Below are 22,426 nucleotides of genomic sequence, written 5' to 3'. Positions count from 1 at the left end.
ACTTCCTGAACTTCTGCTTCCTCACCTGTAATAAGGGGTAGCAGCCTACCTTTCTCCAGTGGGATAACATATGTGAAATGTATTATGTGTTAATGTTCCATGTAAACATATAAATGTTATACATTTATTTACATACAAAATAACATGTATTAATCTCCAGTCACCATGGATAATAAAATGATTAATTGGACGAAGCTCCTTTGGCATCAGTTCCATGAAGGTAAGAAAGACTGTCTCCAGGACCGCTGTGTGAAGTTCAGAGCCTGGAACTGAGTCGGTGCTCAATAAACGCTTGCTGAATAAATGGCTCGAGCCAAGTTGAGCCGCCACAGAGAATTAGTTTAAGGGCTGGAGGTCCACACCAGCCCTCCCCGGTGGTCATCTCCCTCTCCGGCTCTCTGCTCGTCCCCCTCCCGCTCAGCACCTCCGGGCTCCAGGCCGTCCTCGCAGACGGCGGTGTGGTCTCTGTAGGGGTCGTCCCTGAGCTCTGGGGCCGCGAGGGGGCACCTGGGGGCTTTCCTGCGGCGAAGACACCAGCGCGGGCGCCACGCCCGGCAGCTGCAGGGCGCCTGGGCCGCCCAGGCGTAGGCGCCCACAGGCACCGCCAGCAGCACCGCGCACAGGATCACCGTGGTGTGCAGCAGGCGCTCTCGTCCCTCCAGCCCGCCGTCGTCTCGGCCGGTCACAAAGACCACACACCGGCCCTGGCGCGGAGGCTGCCCCCCCAGGCTAAGGCAGACCTCGTATTTTGTGCCAGGGAGGAGATCATCCACCGTGTACGTGTTGATTCCCGGGCCGACGTGGACCACCTTCTTCCTGAAGGCTTCATCCGACGCAATGTAGAGCGTGAACCACTTCTCAGGAGTGTCCGCCGCCGCGAACCACTCCAGCAGGATCCCGTGCACCGTCTGCTTGACCACCCGCAGGTCAACATAGGCGCCGCTCTCTGAGGGGGAGAAAAGAGAACGCGGTGCGAGCAGGGCCTGGGCGGGCTGGACGCCGAGGGAGATGACCACGGTACTCACGCCAATGGAGTTGGAGGCCATGCAGGTATAATTGCCTCTGTCTACCAGGTGGGCAGCAGGGATGACCAGCTCAGACAGAGTAGCATCTTCTGCAGTAAACGAGGTCAACACTGGGTGGAGAGAGAACAAAACAACTCCAGTAGACACTTCTCTGATAAACAGTCAGCTGGAGGGTGTCCAGCAATGCTAGTGTGTGTTTTTATTTTTATTTTTCTGGTGGGGGGGGTGTTTGTTGTTGTTGTTAAAGTGGTGGTGACCATTTATTAAGCATGTGTTTGGTGCCAGGTTTTTGCCTCTTGGGCTTCCCTTGTGGCTCAATGGGTAAAGAATCTGCCTGCAATGCAGGAGACCTGGATGCAATGCCTGGTTTGGGAAGATCCCCTGGAGAAGGGAAAGGTTATCCACTCCAGTATTCTAGCCTAGAGAATTCCACGGACTGTCTAGTCCATGGGGTCGTAAAGAGTCAGACACAACTGAGTGACTTTGACTCACTCACTCTTGCCTCTCAGCAACCCTGTAAGGTAAGTATCCAATTTTTACACATGGGAAGTTGAGGACTAGAGGGACTAAGCAACTTGTCCATCATTAGAATTGTTCAGAGTCATCGATTGATCTGGAACCTTGTTCTTCTGTGTATGAAGATCACACTCTTTCAGCTTCACTAGCTCCTCCTACCAACCGACTTTAGCCTTGCCAAGCTATCCCCTGGTTTCTAGGAGATCTCTAACAATAGTGTGATTGTACAGTATCATGAGCTTCAGGAAGTGCCTTTTTACTTTGCAGAGGTAGAGAGGCTCCGAGCCTGGAGCCAAATGCCTGGAATCTATCCCTGACTAAGTAAATGGTCTTGCATTTACTTAGTAAATTAGTAAAATCCATGTACTAAGTAAGTAGAGTTGCTTAGATTCTCTTGGCTTCAGTTTCCTCACCAGTAAAATGGGATGATTGTAGTACTCACTCCATAAGTTTGACAGTAAGTGCTCAGTAAGTGTTAGCTGTTACTATTATTGAGAGAATGGATTGAACACAATACCCAAGAGACAGATGATAAAGTATCACAAAGATAACATCTGGATGTACCTCACCACTCTCAAAGAAGCTACAACAACAAATGCTGTATTTCTCCTTCACTGGTACTTAACCTTGAGCCAATAAGATGTAATCAAAATGATAGGACAAAGTCAAAATTTCAGTTAATTAGGTTTTTTTTCCAGAGTTTTGCCACCATGTATAATATCTGAGTGACTGTATTTCTCCAGTTTTACTTAGATATTCCCAGCTGTCTTCTAGATAGTGTCAAGATTCCTCCAGAAAGGCCATCCCTGGCTTCATGATGTGCTCCAAACCTGCAGGGTCAACATTAAAGATGACTTCTGCTGAGGTATGAAAGCAGAGCCTGAACTTCAGGAAATGAAAGACAGGTTCGAATCCCAGCAGTGGGACCCCTAGAGGTCTCTCCCTGGGTCCCAGTATTGCAACTTCAAGCCAATACGGTCTGATCAACATAGTGGTAGGAAGTATGAAATTCACTCAATACCTAGGACTTCCCAACCTTGCTTGGTAAGAGCTAGCTGGAGGTTAGGGAATGAGAGTGTGAAGAAACATTTGTTAAAATAAATGCTCTCAGGGTCTCCCCTGGTCTAATTGAATCAAATCTCCAAAGAGAGGTCTGAAAATTTTATTTCAAACAAGAACCTCAGATGAGTTAACTCAGAAAAGTTTAAGAAATAAGTAATAAGTTATCTCTAGACTCAGTTCTAGTCAGAAATTCTATGATTTAAAAATACTCAGTATAGTATTTTGCATCTAGAAGGCTTTTAAAGAATATATGTGTTCATATAGAATTCTATAATATTTATACAGTATGTTAAGTCAACTAATATATATTTATGTCTTACATACAGTATGCAACATATATATATGTAAGCCACAAATACATATGTAATATATATAATTATACCTTACATCTCATAGAGATCTATATGCAACACATATATAAATATATTATTATATACATCTGTGTGTAACAAATATAAATATCATATTGCTAGATCTGCATGCAACAAATATATAAACACATTAGTGTATAAATATAGTATTTACATCATACGTCCTATAGAGATCTGTATGCAACCATTTAAAATACTGCCAATAGTAGGGCACTATCTAGGCATTCTTTCTGTCGTGGTGAGTATAATTCAAGCCTGTCCCAATCTTACTTGCACCCCTCCTTCATGATTGACCCAGTTTAGAACTTCTCTTCTGAAGACAGGGTTGCTACAGAACTCCCCAGCCCACCAGATATGTGGAAAGGGTGCATGGACTCACCATCAAATTCCCTCCATGTGCTCAGAGGATAAGTCCAGGCAATAGTTGGTGAGGGGCTAGCCTGTGCCAAGCATCGCAGGGTCACATTCTGTCCCACCTGGACGCTGACATTGGCACTGGGGGTTGAAATCTGAGGCTTCCTGCAAACACTGAGCTCCGTTTCGTGAAAAAGTTGCCCTGCCTTGAAGAGAGGACCTCGGCACATGAGATAGGGATTCACCAGGATGACTGGAAGGCTGACAGACTTGATAAACTGGACAAGTCCCCTGAGGCGACAATCACATAACCAGGGGTTGTCGTGTAGTGCCAGCACCATGCTGGAGAGAATCTCAGCCTCATGGCCAGACTGCTGGTATTTCTGGTAGGCTGGCCAGTTCAAGAAGACATTCTTGGATACAACTGTCAATCTATTGGAGGATAGGTCAAGGTAGGTCAGGTTGACCAAGAACTGAAGAGCCAGCTCAGGGAGTGCATCAATCCTGTTGTGTTTGAGGTCCAAGACCCTCAGGAGCGGGGTGGCACGGAATGCTGTCCACGGTACTGAACGGAGTTTGTTCCCCTCCAGTCTCAGCTCTTTCAGTTCTGACAGGTGCTCCAGGGCTCCTAGGTGGATCACAGTGACATTGTTAAAATTGAGCCAAAGGTACTCCAAAGTGCGCATGTTGATGAAAAACCCTCGGGGCAGTTCAAATACGGGTGAGTTTTCAATTCTCACTTGCTTGAACTCTTCAGGAAGGTTCCTTGGGATCTCTCCCAAAGAGATAGATACGCACTTCAGAGTCCTGTACAAAAAAACAGAACAGCTTTGAGATGAACATCAAGAGTCTGGAAAGTAGGATCAGGGTCATCCCGGTATTAGATGTATGAATTAGAAAGAAAAAAATGCAATTCACTTGAGTTAGACCCATTCTGGTAAAAATGCAGAGTTTATAAAACTTCAGCACCAACTAAAGTGAGTTTCAAAGAGATTTTGCTGATTTCCTGCCAAATCTTGGCCTGTTCCCACACCACATCATCCCAAAGAAAACCCACTCCCCTACAACCTTCTGGGATCTTGCTAGCCCAGCGCACCTGCCGAAACTCTCCTCTGAGCAGGCACATCCTGGCAGACAGGATGGCTGAGCCGCATGTGAATCCAGAAAGACCAGAACTAGCAGGAAATAGTGAGGAACTGAAGCCATAGCCTTCTGTAAGAAACTACCTTATGAGTTTTTTAAATAAGTACAGTCCAAGCCTCCAAGTGGCAAATCCTATTATTGGTAATCCATAATGATGTAGGTCAGCACAGCAACAGCAAAGCCCTTGGATGCCCTGAGGTCTGTTATGGCCCAGATCACAAGCTCAGTAAGAACCCAGAAGAGGGAGCTATTTCTCCTAACTAGATGGAAAATTCACTCTCTTTCTGGCTCTTAAGTCCATAGAGCAAACTCTCAGGCAGATGTCTAATTCAATCCTGATACCGCCGCCGCTCAGTCTCATACGAAAAGATCAGAGAAACAAGCAATGAGTGCTTTCCTGAGCACCATGGTTCAGGTGGTTGGGCCAGAATCCATCTAAAATTCATCGATCACAATTGGCTCCTGAAACCCAGAACTTTCAACCAGTCTCTAAATGCAAATTCAGATGATGGTTGACAAAGTAATTTTAGAACCACTCTTATCAGTGGCAATATCTCCAGCATGTGGTGGATTCATTTGTCTTGTGAGTTAAGACAGCGTCACCTGCTGCTTGGATGACCAGAATCAGAGAAGCATCATGGTACAGAGGTTAAACCACAAGATTGTTGCTTTCTGATTAAATCAAAGCACGTTTCTTATCCTGAATCACATAACTTATCCTGAATGCAGTGTATCTCACATGTTAAATTTTCTTAAGTGAGATTCTATGTGATTCTGGATACTTTGCCATTCTTCATTCATTCAATAAATATAAATTGGTCATCTGCTCTAAGCCACACCCTTGCTAGATGCAAGGAATGTTGTGGCTAGCAAGATTGCTATGAATCTGGTCCCATGAGGCCTTCTCTCTAGCTTATGCTTCCTAATCTTGAAATCTTTAAAAAGTGAATTTCTCTGTGCAAAGGGAGAAAATTAACACTTTTTAGTGTTTCTAGGAAATACTAAGATTATGCAAAATAAAGTATCTAACATATAGTAGGTACCCAATAAAATTTAATTCACCTCCCACACCAATAGACTCTTGAAGACAGTCACTTTCTTTTACTTGGGGTACTATTACTTCTGATGACTATCAAAATTCCACGGGTTCCCCTAAGATTCATGATATATATTATACCCTATAAAAGACCTCAGGGAAGAAAATCCGCTTAGTAGCTAACCAGTGATGGGGAAATGGGTCACCAACTAAGCTGATTACATCCCAGGCTTTCCATCCAAGCCAAATATATTTGCTGGAGTTTCCAGACAACCTAACTCTACAATATGGCTAGATAGCTGGACTTCCTCTCCAGGTTAAAAAAAATTGGAAAGGAAGGAGAGTGCCTCGGGCACAAAGCTGTGGCCAACAAGGAGAGGTGCTGCCCAGACACCCTTTGAGGAATAAATCAATGCTTGCATGCCCTTCCCAAGGCAGCCTCACGCAGAGACTGATGTGGGGGCACAAGGACCTGGCCGGTTTGGCATGATGGGGGACAACTCCGATGGGTGGTTTTCATTCCAGAGTTCCCTGGCAGGCTGGTCAAGATTTTGTCAGGCTTGCTTTGTGGGAAAATGTGATTCAATCCACGGGTATCACAAATGACCAGTGAGTTCTTTTCTCATCCCAAAATAAAAATGCCAAAAGAGCCCTACATCCCCTACAGTTTCTTCTCTGTTCATCCCATCTAGCTTTCTTAAAAGAATCCTGCTCAACTCAGCCTTCCAGTCGTCTGCCGGGAGCTTGAGGAGAACGCCCACTGGCATGTCCCCTCTGAACTCAGCCCGGTCTCCTTCGCACTGCCACTTCTCCTCTCCTGACTCCTTCATCCGCTGCTTTCCTTAGCTGATGTTTGGGCATGGGGAGTAGCTGTGCTGTTGGCTAGACTAAACTCAAGAGATGGAACAACAAAGAGAAGGGATCTGAGAATACTACACTTCCATCTCCCTTCTGGCAGGATGCACTTAGGAACTTGTCTCTTAGGATTCTTAGTAGAGATGGGGTCACGGGAGAGGAGTTACTCGATATTTGTGAAATAATTAGATAAAAATGGCTTCTGGGCAGCAGCAGATTTCCTGTCTATTCAATTGGAAAAAAGTCACTCCAACATGACCGAAATTTTTATATATATATATATTTTTTATTTATTTGGCTCTGCTGCATCTTAGCTGTGGCATGCAGAATCTTTAGTTTTGGCACGTGAACTCTTAATTGCAGCACGTGGGATCTAGTTTCCTGACCAGGGATCCAACCTGGGCCCCCTTCATTGAGAGCATGATGTCCCTAGACCACGAGGGAAGTCTCATGACCAGAACTTTGGAAGAGCTCAGACTGAGAACTAGGCAACCTAGGACGAGGGAGCAGATGTGCTATCGTTTCTCTTTCTCAAGCTGGTGTTTTTCCTTCATTCCTCCACCCGCTCCAACCACGTCTGAGATGGTCCTCTAGGCTCCCCTTGCTCTGGGGCATGCCTGTGACAGACACGCAGAAGACTACGTCCCTAGGCCCTCTTGAAATAGGTGGGCTACATGACCAATATTCACGCCAATGAAATGGAGGAAATAATGTTTCAAAAGTCCCTCCATGAATTCTCCAAGTTCTCTTTTCTCTTGTTGGAACAAGTGTTGCCATTCCAGGTGGTAGAGCCTTCACCAACCTGTGTTCCTGGGTGAATAAGAGAGCAGGACCCTTTCTCCATCCTTATTTCCCACTCACTCAAGTAGACTCCATGAGAGCAGGAATGTTTCTATGTTAAGCCATTGATATCTGGGAGCTGTTAGCACAGCATAAGCCTAAGCTATCCTGACTACAATGTCCTTATAAGCAAATAAAATATGCTCAAATACTTGTAAATTGATTTCTGTCTCTCTTGGATTAAAAGTTTTCAGTTCTAGTCTTCTTAACACACTGCTGAGTCTCTTGATTAATAGCCTAGTTTAATAACCACATCCACTTTCCAGGATTAAATTTCACTTGTCTGCCTTTTAGTACCCTGTAAGGTTTCAAGTCTACACCAAGTGACCTACCATGTAGATCAGGAGGAATATAACCATGTTGCATTAAAAAAAAAAAAAAAAGACATCATGGAGATGTCATGATTCCAGCCAAGCTCCAAACAAGGCTTCCTAGGGCCACATGCTATGGGATCACCATAGTACAGGCTGGTCTTCAGCATCTGGGAGATTGGAAATTCTTTTCCCAAGACTCTAAGGAGACATTAGGTTTTCAGGGACTGACTTATACTAACCAGATTTATGTACCAAAAGACTAATATATAAACAGGACATCATTTTATTTTTTACAATGTGAATGTGTTTTTTTCCCAATGATTTGAATATTCACAAGCACAATCCAGGATGATTCTTCTCTACAAGAGCAAATCAAGGAAGACAGAAGACACACAGAGAGGCTGACAGAAGGGTCCTGGGAGGCTGACCATCTTGGGAGCCATTCCATTCAGGCCACTAAGGTAGGTCTTCGTGAATCACTGGGAAGTTGAATCTTTTTTCGCTGTTTTTCACACACACACACGTGCACGCGGAGGGCACATACACACATAATATTGGATAAATACTAACAGGATTTTGCTTTCAAGTTCCTGATTTTTCTTCAAACAGGGTTCAATAAAACTGAGTACATGTTAGCTGGGCCAGTAATTGTTCAATCTTGGCGGGCTCAGTCACTGAGAGAAAACATCTTTATCATTCCAACAGATGGCTGCTTTAATCTACCATACTTACATTTGTTCTGATTTGGGGAGTGCCTGTCAGTCTCATACATTAAACAATCAGAGTTGAATCTCGAGTCTCATAAGGCATTGCAGAATGCCTTTACACATCTAGATTGAGGGGGAGCCCAATTCAGCCTGCCACCTGTTTTTGTAAATAACGTTTTCTTTGAACTCATCCGTGCTGATTAACTTGCATATTGTCTGAGACTGCTTTCACACTCAAGAGATGAGTAGCAGCAACAGAGCTTAAAATATCTCGTATCTGGCTTTCTTTACAGAAAAAAAAAAATGTTTGCTGACCTATGATATAGACAGCAGCTTCATCATCTTTTTTTCTTTTTTAATTTTTAGCTTCATCATCTTCTAACCAAATAATTTCTTTAGCCAACAGCAACGGTTCTCAATTTGTAGTCAGTGGGACCCTCCAGGGGATGGGCAGGAAATACACATGTATGAAAATCCCATGTTTGTGTGCACTGGTGCTCTCAAGGTTCTGACCCCAGGTCTCACTTAGATTGAGAAAAACCCATTTCCATAGTAAACCTGCTATGAGTCACGTTGCAGAGATCAACACTGAATAAAGACCCTCAGCCTGGCCGGAACATTATCAGGCATTCAGATCCTCCAAGAAAATTTATCACTGCCCTCTATAAATTATTCAGCTCTCTGGGCTTCAGTTTTCTTGTCTGTTAAGTCAAATAGCCCAGGCTTCAAAACAGGTTATTTTGAAGATCAAGATGAGAGAAAACAAGAAAACAAGTTGCAAGGTCATCCCTCGTAAGGTCTTCTGTAAATGTCACAGGAAGTAGTTTAGAAATGATTGCATCACGTTGGTTTTTATATTCAGCAGATATTAAGGACAATACAGGGTCTCAGATGACACTAACAAAATAGCTCCCTTGCATCACTTGCTGTCCCCAGTTTCAAAAAGCTGTCCCGTCACTTGCTTTCCTCAGTTGTTACCCAAAGGCCTTGGCACCAAGCACCTTGGGTGTGCTCTTCATTAGAAGACAGTCCTACAGACAAGACAGAACGCTGGTCCTTCTGCTGGGGACATTTGCCTCCTCCTGTGCAGAGACCGCATCTCAGAGGTTTCCAACCTTTAAGCAAACTGAACAGGAATCCTCCATTGAAGTGGCTTATGGAGTGACCCAGGAGGCTCGGAGACACCCTCAGGAGCTCAGGTAAGTTTCAGTTAGAATCACAAAGAGTGCTACATGGGGACAGAAGTGAGCTGTGTGCCAGACAGTGTTGGGTGTACCATGCCACCTGCCTCAGAGGATCTCTCAGATCCCTTCAGTCTCACATTCTAAGTAAATGAGCAGTAGTCTCGTGGGCATCATCCAAACCTCTAGAATTTACTAAAAATCAGATGATTAGAATCCATGAGTGTCCACAGTGAGGGCATGGTGTTTGTCTCTGTATGTGTATGTGTGTGACTATACAAATGTAGGAAATGGATAAAGAGATTAAATGTGAGTGCCTACAAGCTAGCATAAATGTAGTCAAGATGCAGTCGAGATGCAGATAGGAAGCAGTGAGGACTAGCAACTCTGGAAGCAAGTGTGTGGTCGGAATGCTAGAGCTGCCTCTTTCTAGCTGTGTACTTGTGAGCAACATAAGTTAGATCACTGCTCAACAAAGTTTGTCCTGCCCCACCATTGCCTCTGTGGGAGAACTGTCCCTTTCTGCCCTGTTGAAAGCTTAGTTTTGGCCATGAGACTCACTTTGGCAGACAGAATATGGGCAGAAATAGCAGTGTTAAGGAGCGTAAGAGGTATTGTATGTTTTTGCTCATTTCTCTATCATCTGACATCTCCATGAAAGAAGCCTCCTCCAGATAGCCACTGACTCTCCATCCTGGGCCCCAAGTAGGACATAGGGAGCAGAGCCACCCCAATCAACCCACCAGCCCGTAGACTGTGTGAAAATAAGTGCTTGTTGCCTTGTACCACTGCGATTTTGCCTCTATTTGTTACGCAGCAAAAAGCGATACAGGCAAGTTACTTACTCCCTCTGTCCCTTCTCCAGGAAAGCTAGGAGAAGGGCGGTGCCTGCTGCAAAGGACTGTCATAAGAATTAAACGCATTAATATATAAAGCACTTAGAACACTTCCTGGCACATAGTAAGTGCTTTTATAAGTGTTAATTGTTGTAGTTGTGTGTAAATGTAAGAGGAAGCAGGTACCCGGCTAGGTAAGAGTGGGTGAGCATGGACTCAGGTGTCAGAGTGAGCGTGTGGGAGAAGAAGGGGAGTAGGCGCAGGGGTGTAGGCAGCTGTGTGCAGGGAGGGGAAAGCACGGCCCTCAGCAGAAGTACTCGTTGATCCGTCTGCTGGCCCTGATGCCCACGGCCTGAGAGTCCAGGCTGGAGCGAGCAGAGAGGAGTCTGTCGGCCTCACTGAGGCTGTGCTGGGACAGGTCCTCCGAGCCGTCCTCGCTGTGGCCCAGCCTCTCCAGGTTGACGTAGGCACCTGTGGCCTCGGCGGAGCCCCCGGCGCCGCACTTGCGCCAGCGCCTCCGGAGGGCACCGCAGCAGACCAGCCCCGTGAGCGGCAGGGCGATGACGGCGGCCACGCTGATCACCACCACGTTGATGAGCCGCTGGGTGGCCTCGGCGTCCACCACCTCGTCGGTGGAGAAGATGACGCACTGCTCCTTGCGGGGCACCAGGCCCCGCACGCAGACGCACGCCACGTACTTGACCTTGGGCACCAGCCCGCGGAGGGTGACGCTGCTCTTCCCGGGCTGCACCAGCACCCGCCGCATGTCGCGCTGCCCGAAGACCGCGTAGAGCACGCTGAAGGCAGTTGTGTTCCCAGCCTGAGGGGCCTTCCACACCAAGGTCACGCTCTGGTAAGTGTCCCCCATCACCTTGAGGGAGCTCACCGTCTGGGCCTCCTGGGAGCCGGCCGGCGCATCCGAGTGCTCTTCGGGGGCTCTCATCTGGAAGTGCTGGAGGAGCAGCTGCTCCTTCGCGTTGGGCACGGGGGGCCCGGTGGCCGGGACTGCAGGCTCGGGGACGTGGGGAACGTGTCTGGCCACCATCTTGTTATACGCGGCAGCTTCCGCCCCCTCGCCCGTCCTTGCCCACCGCGCCCCTGGGCCCCCACTGCGTTCCGTGGACGGCTGGGGCTCCGTGACGACCAGGGAGATAAGCGTCTCAGAGGCTCCCAGGAAGTTCTTGGCCTGACAGATGTAGTCTCCTGAGTCCAGGTGGGACACGGCAGGCAGGCCCAGTAGAGTCCAGCTCGTGCCGTCACTGGAGACCTCTTGGTGCACTGCAAGGGGGAACAGGGACACATGACCGAGAATGAACAGCTCCATCTGCCCCAAGCCTATTTCCAGCCAAGTTCACAGCGCCTGGATTGTGTACATTCTGCCCAACACCCGAGAAAAGACTGGGCCTTATTGAACTTTTCTTAGATTGGCCAAGGGAATGGAGATCAGCTGGGATTAAATTTGGGGAGACCCAGACTGGGGCATGGACTTCCCTGGTGGCTCAGACGGTAAAAGCGTCTGCCTACAATGCGGGAGACCTGGGTTCGATCCCTGGGTTGGGAACATCTGCCCTGGAGAAGGAAATGGCAGCCCACTCCAGTACTCTTGCCTGGAAAATCCCATGGACAGACCAGAGGAACCTGGTAGGCTACAGCATGAGGTTGCAAAGAGCTGGACTCGACTGAGTGACTTCACGTTCACTTTTCAGACTGGGGCAGAGTGTAAGAGTGATCAGCCATCTAGATCTGAGATGTTCCAGTGCTGTCTTTCAGGGGCCTGAGTTCTGCAGAGCTGACCCCTCAGATGCAGTGGGCTGATGTTTTGGGGCTGGGGGTTTGGGGGAACCTCAGGCAGAGGCCCAGCTGCAAGCGCTCTGCACACCCCTGCCCGGGCCCACTGCCACTTCCACCAATGCATCTCCAACTTTTCTGTTTTAGGTGAGTGGAACTCCTGCACAGTTTTCTTGGTACATTGATTTCAAACCGACAGTCCTAGAACAACACTTGCCAACCTAGTTAAGGGAAACAGAGAAGAAAGCTGGCAGGGATGGGAGGTGTTCTGGTCAGAGGCCAAAAAATGATGCCTCCTCAATGGCACCCCACTCCAGCACTCTTGCCTGGAAAATCCCATGGATGGAGGAGCCTGGTGGGCTGCAGTCCATGGGATCGCTGAGAGTTGGACATGACTCGGTGACTTCACTTCTACTTTTCACCTTCATGCATTGGAGAAGGAAATGGCAACCCACTCCAGTGTTCTTGCCTGGAGAATCCCAGGGACGGGGGAGCCTGGTGGGCTGCCGTCTATGGGGTCGCACAGAGTCAGACATGACTGAAACGACTTAGCAGCAGCAGCAGCAGCCATCCTCTTTCTGCATGTAGGTGGGCTGTGACTCCTGCAAACCCCTTCCCCCTACTCAGTGCCAGGGATGAACCATCTCTGTCTACACAGCAAAAAGAGCACAGGCTAAGGAGTCCCAGCTCCTCCCTGTTTGAGCTGTGTGGTGTAGACCAAGCATTTAGCCCCTCAGGGCCTCAATTTACTTATATGCAAAATAGAAGGATAATCAGGTTTTTCTTTAAAGTTCAGTGACATTATGTACGTAATACATTTAACACATGAAGAACTCAGTAGATGGTAACTCTTAGCATTAATTACTCCTAGTGATACTGGCTTCATATTTAAAACGTAGAAACTTACTGTAAATATTAAATACACTAAGAGAGCACTTTCTACCCCAAAGCCAGTGTTTTGTTCCGCTGGGGTGGGCCCCGAGCTGGTGGAATATGACAGAACAGGTTGAGTGCCACTATCATCATTGAAGCCACTGCCCCCATGCCCACCCCTGGATGGAGCCCTCCAACTCCATTCAGACAGGACAGGAGTAAAGAGCCTTCCTTAGCCCTCCTCCTGGGAACCCTGAACGCCCTCCCCACCTGTGTGGGCTGTTGACACACCCATCCTAGTCTAGGATCTCAGCACAGTGGTCCCTGTAGGTCACATACCTGTGCCATTGAGGGGGTGCCCGTTGGCCCTACTCCAGCTCATCTCTGGCCCGGGGACCCCAGTGGCCCCACAACGTAGCAATACTGTGCTGCCCAAAGGCGACCTGATGCTGGTCATCCCCGGACGGAGCTCCGGACTCTGGCACTTCCTGAGTTCCAGCTGGCTGAAGACCACTCCAGCCAGGCTACGTGGGCTGGCACACTTCAGCCTGGCCTCTATGAAAGCCAGGTTTGGAGCCCAGCCTTCTAGGAAATGGACCAGGTCGTACAGTCGGCAGTCACACACCCAGGGGTTGTCCTGAAGCCCTGCAGGGGTGAGAGGGAAGGCAAGAGGTAAGCCCAAGGTATTCAGATCCCCAGGTCCAGCGCCCCTGGTATGTCATGAGCTGAGTCAGCAGAACTGACCTCCAGGCCCAGCTCCTTGCCTCACTAGCTATACAACCTTTAAGTCTGGTTCTTCATCTAGAATGACAGCATTGGGAATTCCCTGGCAGTCCAGTGGTTAAGGCCCCATGCTTTCAATGCAGGGGACATGGGTTCAATCCCTGGCGGGGAACTAAGGTCCCACATGCCACACAGTGTGACCAAAAATTTTTTATAATAAATAAAATAAAATAGAATGATAGCATTACTCCCTTTTCTGGGTGGCTATAAATATAAATAAAGGTAAGTCATATAAAGCACTGGGTGAGTGGGACAGCATCACGCATGGACCCAGGAGCCCGGCAGGCTACAGTTCGTAGCATCCCAAAGAGTCAGACACAACCAGAGTGACTTAACACGCACGTGTAAGCAGGACAGCACATGGACAAACCTGGCAGTCGCCACTGCCACTGTTGGACTGATCCTCTCAGGCTACTGGCCAGGCAGTGGGCATTTCCGCAAAACCTGAAATATGCCAAAATCTATTTCTGGAAATGCTTCATGACCCCGGCCCTTGACACCTGTCCCCCCAGTATAAGTGTACTTTCAGCATCACTCCAGCAAAGAGGGTGGATGTTCTGAGCCATGGTCCCTTTGACACAGGCTCAAAAAGACAAGAGTGAGGATGACAGGAAATCAAATCCTATGTTATATCCTCAGCCCTCTTTACCTTAAAATTGAGCATCTTTATAGAGCTGAAGGCAGGTCACTGCACCTACCCTATCAAAGAACCACCAGTATATAGAGAGGTATCATGTGTCCTCAATCTTAAAACACAATTCCTTTTCATATGTTTAAATTTCTCAAATACAAAATGTATCATTTAATGTGATGTCCTTCTGTCCTCCCCTGATTGTTATTGAATTCGATAGTGTCTAACCAATAGCATATAATATATTTACATGGATGTATTTGATATGTTGGGAGGGGAAAATGTCAAGGGTTGGGGGCAGTGAATTCAGACCTGCTTGTATATCCATGACTCTGGGGTCCTTTAGAGCACTGGTTAGAAGGCCCTAGTTTATTTCCCACCCCCAACCCCATTGCATCCTGGTGACTGCTATCCTGTGTCACTGGTTAAGTGCATTTTATGATACATCTGCATCCCAAGAGTCATCACTGCCCAGCTCTGGTAATCAGCTCTCTGACTTCACTTGTTACAACAGAATCCCCAAAGAATAAATACAAATGGCAAAGTGCAAGGACAGTGAAACTTTCACCAGTCAGATTGGCAAAAGTTGAACATTCTGACCACTGTGATCATTAGCCTCGTGCAGGAAAAGCTGTCCATCCGTCTTGCTCACTGCTGTATGCTCACAGCTAGAATGGAGCCCACACATTGGCTGGCTGAGTTACTCAAATACCCTTGCTGAGTACACATATGCATGGGTGGGGGCGGGTAAGAACTGGCACTTTAGAGACCAGAGTCGATCTGAAAACATCTAACTTGTGCACCCCATGGACCCAGAAATACCACTTCTCTCTTTCTATTCTAGAGAAACACTTGTCTCCGTGCACAAGGATGCATTGTCAAGAATGCTCTCTGCAGCACCACAGGTGTTAACAAAATAGGGGAAACAATCTAAAGGCCTGTAAAAGGAGGAATGGCCAGATAAACTGCAGTATAACTGTTTGATGGGCTTCCTCCCTGGCTCAGTGGCAAGGAATCTGCCTGCAATACAGGAGACTCAGCAGGAGCCTTGGGCTTGACCCCTGAGTCGGAAGATTCCCAGGAGAAGGAAATGGCAACTTGTTTGGAGAATTCCATGGACAGAGGAGCCTGGCGGGCTACAGTCCATGGGGTTGCAGAGTGTTGGACACGACTAGCAACTAAACAGCAACAATAATAACTTTAAGATGGAATATTATGCCAAAGTTTAAAAAAATGAAGTTGATCCATTTGTGGTAACTTACAAAGACCTCCAAGACTTATTGCTGGGTGGAAAAGTGCTGTTTTTTACGTATAATATGATGAAATATTCCTAAAGTTTCTATGTACATGTATGTATATTTATGCATGTGTATGTAAATATATTGTAGAAAGGAGGGAACATGCAAATAAACAACGGTGGCTACCTTTTAGGAGAGGGAGAAGGGATTATAATCAGAAGAGGCCACTATATATATATATATATATATATATATATACACACACACACATACATATTTAGTTCAGTTCAGTCACTCAGTCATGTCTGACTCTTTGCGACCCCATGAACTGCAGCACGCCAGGCCTCCCTCTCCATCACCAACTCCCGGAGCCCACCCAAACTCATGTCCATTGAGTCGGGGATGCCATCTAACCATCTCATCCTCTGTCGTCCCCTTCTCCTCCTGCCCTCAATCTTTCCCAGCATCAGGGCCTTTTCCAGTGAGTCAGCTCTTCGCATCAGGTGGCCAAAGTATTGGAGTTTCAGCTTCAACATCAGTCCTTCCAATGAACACCCAGGACTGATCTCCTTTAGGATGGACTGGTTGGATCTCCTTGCAGTCCAAGGCACTCTCAAGAGTCTTCTCCAACACTATAGTTCAAAAGCATCAATTCTTCAGTGCTCAGCTTTCTTTATATATTTAAAGGGTATTCAAATTTGATTTTCAAATAATTTCTTTCCATGTAAGTACTACCCTATACAGTGTTCTTTACTAGGTAAGAAAGTCTGTAAAGTACATAGAGTTGGAATGGGGTTTGCTATTCCCTGCCCCTCTTCCAGGGAAGTGAGGTGTCTAAATTTTCCCTGTTTGAGAGACATTCCCTGGCCTCAGGGCGGGAGCTGCCCTGAACCACTCTAAGATTGCTCCAGCCCCCAGTGCTGGACCCCACATGAGCCAAAGCATGTTTAGGGGACATCTGTATCTCTGATGATACTCCTCACCCACTCCCCACCACCCACTCTCCAGGACTCCACCAGGGTTCCCCAGCCCTCCTGGGACAAGGGGAAAGTTCAGAGCTGCGATGTGAACTGAAGCGGTCTAGCTGGGAGCTTGGGCTCCAAACCCTACCTTGCCAATGTGTGCCTCTTAAGAGATGCCATTTCTTACCTAGGACCAACCTGGCATGGTGACCGGGAAGGAAGGGCCCGGTGTGCTGGTGGATCCAAGTGGCGAGCAGCTCCTGCGGGAGCCTCAGCAGCTGGTTGCTGGAGAGGTCGAGGAAAGTGAGGTTCCCCAGGAAGCGCGCGGCCTCCGGCGGCACAGCAGACAGGCGGTTCGCCTGCAGGTCCAGCAGCCGCAGCTGGGGGGCGTCCCTGAGCGCCGCCCAGGGGAAGGCGGCCAGGCGGTTCCCGGGCATGCGCAGCTCGCGCAGGCGGCGCAGGCCCCTGAGCATCAGGGCACTGAGCTCGCAAAGGGCGTTGTACGGCAGCCACAGCTGCTCCAGGCGGCCCAGCGTCTTGAAGGCTTCCCCGGGCACCCTGCGAATGGCTGTCCGCTCCAGGCGCAGTTTGGAGGTGTCCGGAGGGACAGATGCTGGGGGCAGAGTCATGTCCAGGTCGTTGCACACCACTGTCCTGGACACAGAAATGGGAGTATTTGAGCAAAGGTTCTGTGGAGTGGGCCCAGTCACCTGCCTGAAGGTTCTCAAGCTTGAATTGCTACGTCCCCTTACAGCCCATACCTCCTGCAGCGCACGAAGAATGAATAGTATTTAGGAATCCTGAGGCTGTCTTGTGTACTGTCAAATTGCATCTGTGAATTGAGTTTCTTTGTTAAATTATAGTTCAGTTTGTGATTGCATTGCCTTTTCTTCATTAAGATATGTGTGTGTGTGTGTGTGTGTGTGTGTGTGTGTGTATGTATAGATAGATAGAAATGGCATCAGATGTGGAAGCCATGCAAGAGATGCCTCAAGACCCTGCTGACTCTGAGGGACCTTGAGATGATCAAGGTGTTTAAAGGCTGGAACTTGGCAGTCTCACAGGTAGATTCACCTCTGGGCTCTTTCTTTGCTCGCTGGCTGTGTGCCCCTGAGTATGTTATACAACCTCTCTTTTCCTCAGTTTCTCCAGAATAATAGACTCCTCCTCAGAGGGTAGTTTTGGGGATTTAAATGAGGTCATATGTGTACCAACTCTGCAATACCTGTTACGTGCAGAAACCCAGTTTCTGTGGACCGGTGGTGTGAGTCTCTGCATCTAGCACTGTAAGTATGTCAGGTCAGTCAGACCAGCTCCTTCCCATGTGCCTTCTTCCCAGACAGTGACTTCTTAAACCTCATTCTACCAATTTTGACCCTAAAGCAGAGGATAGAGAGAGAGCAGGAGGCAGTCCCCACTCTGGAGGAGCCTCCAATTCAGGACTCTGCTATACACTGTCACTGAGAGCACCACCCCCACGTATGGTGAAAGGGAAAGATACTTAAGAGAATAAAACTCGGAGGCTGGGCCTGAGGGACCCAGCCCTTGTGCAGCCCCAGTTTCATCTGGAGGACGTCTCTGCTCACACTGCAGGAGGTGGGCGGTGGGGGTGGGGTATTGTTAGTTATGCTAAGAGAGGTTGTACTCTTATCATCCTCCTGGCCCCACACACACACACACACACACACACACACACGCAGGCTCCACCAGCATCCTTCAGCTTAACTCACATACAGTACTCAAAAGTCAGCTGGGCTTAGCTAATTATTGTCAATGTGCCCACAAAAGGCCCAGTTACTTCCACTCACTCTTATTCATTCTTCAGATGTACGTGGAACTCCTACTGAGTGATGAGTACAGTGGAAATTCAGAACATCAGATTCACAGCCCCTGTCCCCATACAGCTTATAATTTAGCAAAGAGAGAAAAAAATCATTGGAGGCAATGATATCTTGGGTGTTGCAGGGAGGTAGGTCTGGATGTAGGCAGAGGGAGGGAGTTGATGGGGAAACATGTGCTGGAAGGCGGAGAAAACAGTCAAGGAAGGGATGAAAGAAACCAATAAGAGCCCAATACAGGCCAACAGCATGGCTCCTGGTGGGGCGAAAAGGCACAAAGGACATGGGCACATCTTTCCAGGTGCCCAGACTCACCCTCCCCCAGGAAACCACAGGGACCCATAAGGCACACAGTCTTTTCATGATCGGGGAGCACGGAGCACAGGCAGGCCCACCAAGTGCTCGGATGTAAAAACTGGGCCCTCCGAGAGGCCCGAAGGCATCTGAGATGCCAAGGCAGCCTTGGTCTGACTGTGCCATCTGTGCCTGTGCCCACTGGGGACCTCAGGATCCTCTACAGCCTTTCAAGGCCTCATGTCCCCTCATAAGACACTATGCAGGTGGCCTGGTGCCTATTAGATGTGGGACTTCTGGGCAGGTAGAATCCATGGTGAGCGCTCTGGCTTTAGAGGAGGCAAGACTCTTGAGAGTCCCTTGGACTGCAAGGAGATCCAGCCAGTCCATCCTAAAGGAGATCAGTCCTGGGTGTTCATTGGAAGGACTGATGTTGAAGCTGAAACTCCAATACTTTGGCCGCCTGATGCGAAGAGCTGACTCATTTGAAAAGACCCAGATGCTGGGAAAGATTGAGGGCGAGAGGAGAAGGGGACAACAGAGGATGAGATGGTTGGATGGCATCACCAACTCAATCGACATGGGTTTGGGTGGACTCTGGGAGTTGGTGATGGACAGGGAGGCCTGGCATGCTGCGGTTCATGGGGTCACAGAGACGGACACGACTGAGCGACTGAACTGAACTGACCGTTGGCTGACTTTAGGGGCCCTGGAAACTGCCCTAGGAATTCCATTTTCCATCCTAAAGCCAGCTTGCTATCAGAAGCCTTCCTTGGTCCCTGCAAGGCCGTATCACCAGGTAAGAAGGGTTCTAGAAGTAAAGGGAAGCTCTGAGTTCTAGGACCAGCTCTGCCACTGATGCTGTGTGGCTTTGAGCCCTGGGCTCTCTGTAGGTTGCAAGGGAGGCTCTTTGTCACCCTGGCCACACTGTTCTTGTGTGCTAATTCACTTCAGTCACGTCTGACCCTTTGCAATCCCATGGACTGTAGCTGCCAGGCCCCTCTGTCCTAGAGATTTTCCAGGCAAGAATACTAGAGTGGGTTACCATTCCCTTCTCCAGAGGATCTTCCTGACCCAGAGATTGAACCAGCATCTCTTATGTCCCCTGCATTGGCAGGCAGGTTCTTTATCACTAGCGCCACCTGGGAAACCCTTGTCCTTGGTCATAAGATATTTCCTGGCCTACTTAGGGCTCAGCCATGACTTCCCTTGGGGAGAAAATCCTTACCTCTGATGATCCATTTGAGCTGGAGCATCACAGACTTGGGCCGAATATGGAGCTCTTCCTGTTCTTCAGACCACATGGGGTGTCCTTTCTTGGGGGTGCCTCTCCATTCTTTACCTCCCATCACACCCAATCAGCCTGACACCCACTGGTAAGATCATTGGAAGAGCTGTACTGATAACATTGCTGCCCTGATCAGAAGCCATCAGTGGCTCCCCAACCCTCATCTAAGACAAGGGAGAAAGGGAGGATGAAATTCCAGAAGGTTAGAAAGATGGTAAGAAAGACCCTAAGTCAAGGACTGAAATCCTTGAGCAAAGTGGGAAATGCAGCAGTCGTTAATGGAGTGCTGAAGAGGTCAGAGAAAAGATAGTTTAAAGATTGCCAAAGAGAGACAGGCAATGAGCCCCGGGGGAAGAACAAGGGTCCGTAAACCACGGAGGCCTTGGGAACATTCCAGGAGGGGGCAGAGGAGAGGGTGGACGTGCTCTCCAGGCTCAGATAGAAGATAGGAAAAGTCAAAGAAGAGGCTGAGGATGGAAGGGTCCTTGCTTGCAATGGAATGGGCACTCCTGGCCTTTCTGAGAGCCCATAGAATGGGGTCAAGGCTGGATAAGTGGGCCAGAGGGGACCCTAAGTGGGAAAAGCATGAGGGAGCAGGTGGTCCCATCACGGGTGGGGTGGTAAATACCTGGGATATGATCAGGTACCCCCAGGAAGTGAGGAAAGAGAATTGAAGAGTCCTGGGGAAGAAGGAGCTGGGGAGATAGCAAAGGGATAATCGGGGGCAGGAAGGAAGGAGAAGAAACAAGTGACGGGAGATTTCCTGTGCCCTGAAGGAGGGTTCTTCTCTCAGGATCCTGGCAGAAGATTCAGGAAGGATTTCCTGGAGCTGGCACCCCTGTGCCCCACCCCTGCCCCCTGTGTATAGATACCTGGTACCCCCACCCCATCCCCAGGGTAGAGGCACAACCTGCTGACTGGAAGAAAATGAGGCACAGACCAGCCCATAAGACCCTTGGATCTTGGTGACCAGGGAGACGGAGGGTTCACCCAGCTGTGATCCTAGGGCCCTGCATCCAAGCCCTCCCAGCCCAGACTAGCTAGGAGAGCCTCGGCGGCTGAGCTACCCACCCCGCACACCTGGTGCCATACCTGGCTTTGCTGCCGTCGCTCAGGACGTGGAGGCTGCAGCTGCATTGAGAGGGGCAGGCGCCCTGGGCCTGTGGGGGCCCTCCGAGGGCCAGGAGCCAGAGCATGCCCACCGCCACCCTCATGGCTCCTGGCTCCTCTGTAGCCCGGGCAAGGGCCTGTCCCTCACTGCTCTGTCCTGCCGGCCCAGCAAACCCAGCAGCTGCCTACTGCTCATCGTCTGCCCACACCCCCACTTGAAGCCATCGGATAAACACAGACAGGCTGGGGATTAGGGAGGGGAGCCCTGGCCACAGCACTCAGCAGCTTATTGCTTCCTGGAATCACCCAGTCCTGAAGATGGGGGTGGGGGATCCCCTTTCATGGCAGCAACCACAGGCCCAGAGCACACAGGGCACAGCCAGAGGTGGGCGATCACCCAGAGGGGCAGGTGGCTGCTGACCAGCAGGGCTGCCCACCTGCAGAGCCACTGCATGCCAGCCAAGCTATGACTGCACAGACCCCGCAGGGTGCCTGGGCTCAAAGGAGGTGAAGACAGAATCCGGCCTCTAATAAGGGCCCCTGGAAATTCTCTCAGTGACACTATCTTATAGTGAAAAGTCAATGAGATGAAGGCGGTGAAGAAATTAGAAAGAGCCTAAGCTCCAAGCCAGGTCAGCCAGGTTCAAACCTCAGCTCTTCCATTCATAGGCTGTGGTCTAGGATGAGTCACGTGGCCTCTCGTGGCCTCTGTGTCCTCATCTATCAATGGGAAGTAACGTTACTCTGCTCAGGGTGCTTAGGAAAATTAAACGAGCCACGTTTCTCAGACCTTGACAACCTGTGGGAACAGAGGCTTCTCGGGACTAGTCAGTGCCCTGCTCCACTGGTGCTTCCAAGGACGAGCTGGGTGTATTCAGATATTTGGGAGTGGCCGCAGAGGTGTCTCCCAAGGGCTCATGAACTCTCCCAGCCCACCGCCCTGAACACCCCATGGACACAGACTCAGATCACTGCCATCTGAGCTTTAAGGGCATTACCACCAATGGCAGAGGCACGAGGTGTCTCAGCCCGAGGGCAGAGAGCGCCGCTCACCTCTAGTTATCTCATTCTAAGGAGGGTCCCAGAGCAGGAACCCCCAGAGCTTTTAGAGAAGGATCTGTCAATTTCTGCTGATTGGCCTCATCCCACCCTCAACCTCATCCCACCATCAACAGCGCCTTTCACTCATGCATTCTTCACATTTGACTCCAAGGCTTTGCCCTCTGGCCAGGCATGCGCTACCTGGCTCTGATGGCTTTTCCAGAAGGTTCCTCAGCCCCCTGCCCATGGGCCTAGACAGACCTCCACAAGTGAGGTGTGACCAAGACAGATACCTGGGGCCCCAGCACACATACAAAACCACTGTGCCTGTTTTGACAAC

General features: G+C 49.1%; 2 protein-coding genes across 2 annotated transcripts; both read right to left on the bottom strand.

Annotated features, from left to right (window-relative positions):
* LRIT2 (leucine rich repeat, Ig-like and transmembrane domains 2) lies at positions 342-4,534 on the bottom strand. Its single transcript, XM_018042158.1, has 3 exons — positions 4,425-4,534; positions 3,354-4,135; positions 342-1,135 (listed from the first exon to the last, which is right to left on the bottom strand). Exons 1-3 carry the CDS (start codon positions 4,532-4,534, stop codon positions 342-344), a joined length of 1,686 nt encoding a protein of 561 aa, XP_017897647.1.
* On the bottom strand, positions 10,545-21,230 carry LRIT1 (leucine rich repeat, Ig-like and transmembrane domains 1). The gene is made up of 4 exons (XM_018042182.1): positions 21,028-21,230; positions 16,703-17,169; positions 13,241-13,546; positions 10,545-11,518 (listed from the first exon to the last, which is right to left on the bottom strand). Exons 1-4 carry the CDS (start codon positions 21,147-21,149, stop codon positions 10,545-10,547), a joined length of 1,869 nt encoding a protein of 622 aa, XP_017897671.1. The 5' UTR covers positions 21,150-21,230.

Source organism: Capra hircus, chromosome 28 (genome assembly GCF_001704415.2).
Source record: "Capra hircus breed San Clemente chromosome 28, ASM170441v1, whole genome shotgun sequence".
Classification (NCBI taxonomy): domain Eukaryota; kingdom Metazoa; phylum Chordata; class Mammalia; order Artiodactyla; family Bovidae; genus Capra; species Capra hircus.
Note: the sequence above shows the minus strand (reverse complement) of the source record. Positions and strands in the feature narration are given on the sequence as shown.

What these genes read in the sequence shown, in the direction of transcription:
- LRIT2 (XM_018042158.1), bottom strand. Translation starts at nt 4,534, where the DNA reads ATGGCTTCAGTTCCTCACTATTTCCTGCTAGTTCTGGTCTTTCTGGAT. An exon ending in TCAGAGGAGAGTTTCGGCAG is followed by an intron (nt 4,136 to 4,424) that starts GTGCGCTGGGCT and finishes TTTTTTGTACAG; the next exon opens with GACTCTGAAGTGCGTATCTA. An exon ending in CACATGGAGGGAATTTGATG is followed by an intron (nt 1,136 to 3,353) that starts GTGAGTCCATGC and finishes CTCTCCACCCAG; the next exon opens with TGTTGACCTCGTTTACTGCA.
- LRIT1 (XM_018042182.1), bottom strand. Translation starts at nt 21,149, where the DNA reads ATGAGGGTGGCGGTGGGCATGCTCTGGCTCCTGGCCCTCGGAGGGCCC. An exon ending in CCATGCCAGGTTGGTCCTAG is followed by an intron (nt 13,547 to 16,702) that starts GTAAGAAATGGC and finishes TCACCCCTGCAG; the next exon opens with GGCTTCAGGACAACCCCTGG. An exon ending in GCACCCCCTCAATGGCACAG is followed by an intron (nt 11,519 to 13,240) that starts GTATGTGACCTA and finishes TCCCCCTTGCAG; the next exon opens with TGCACCAAGAGGTCTCCAGT.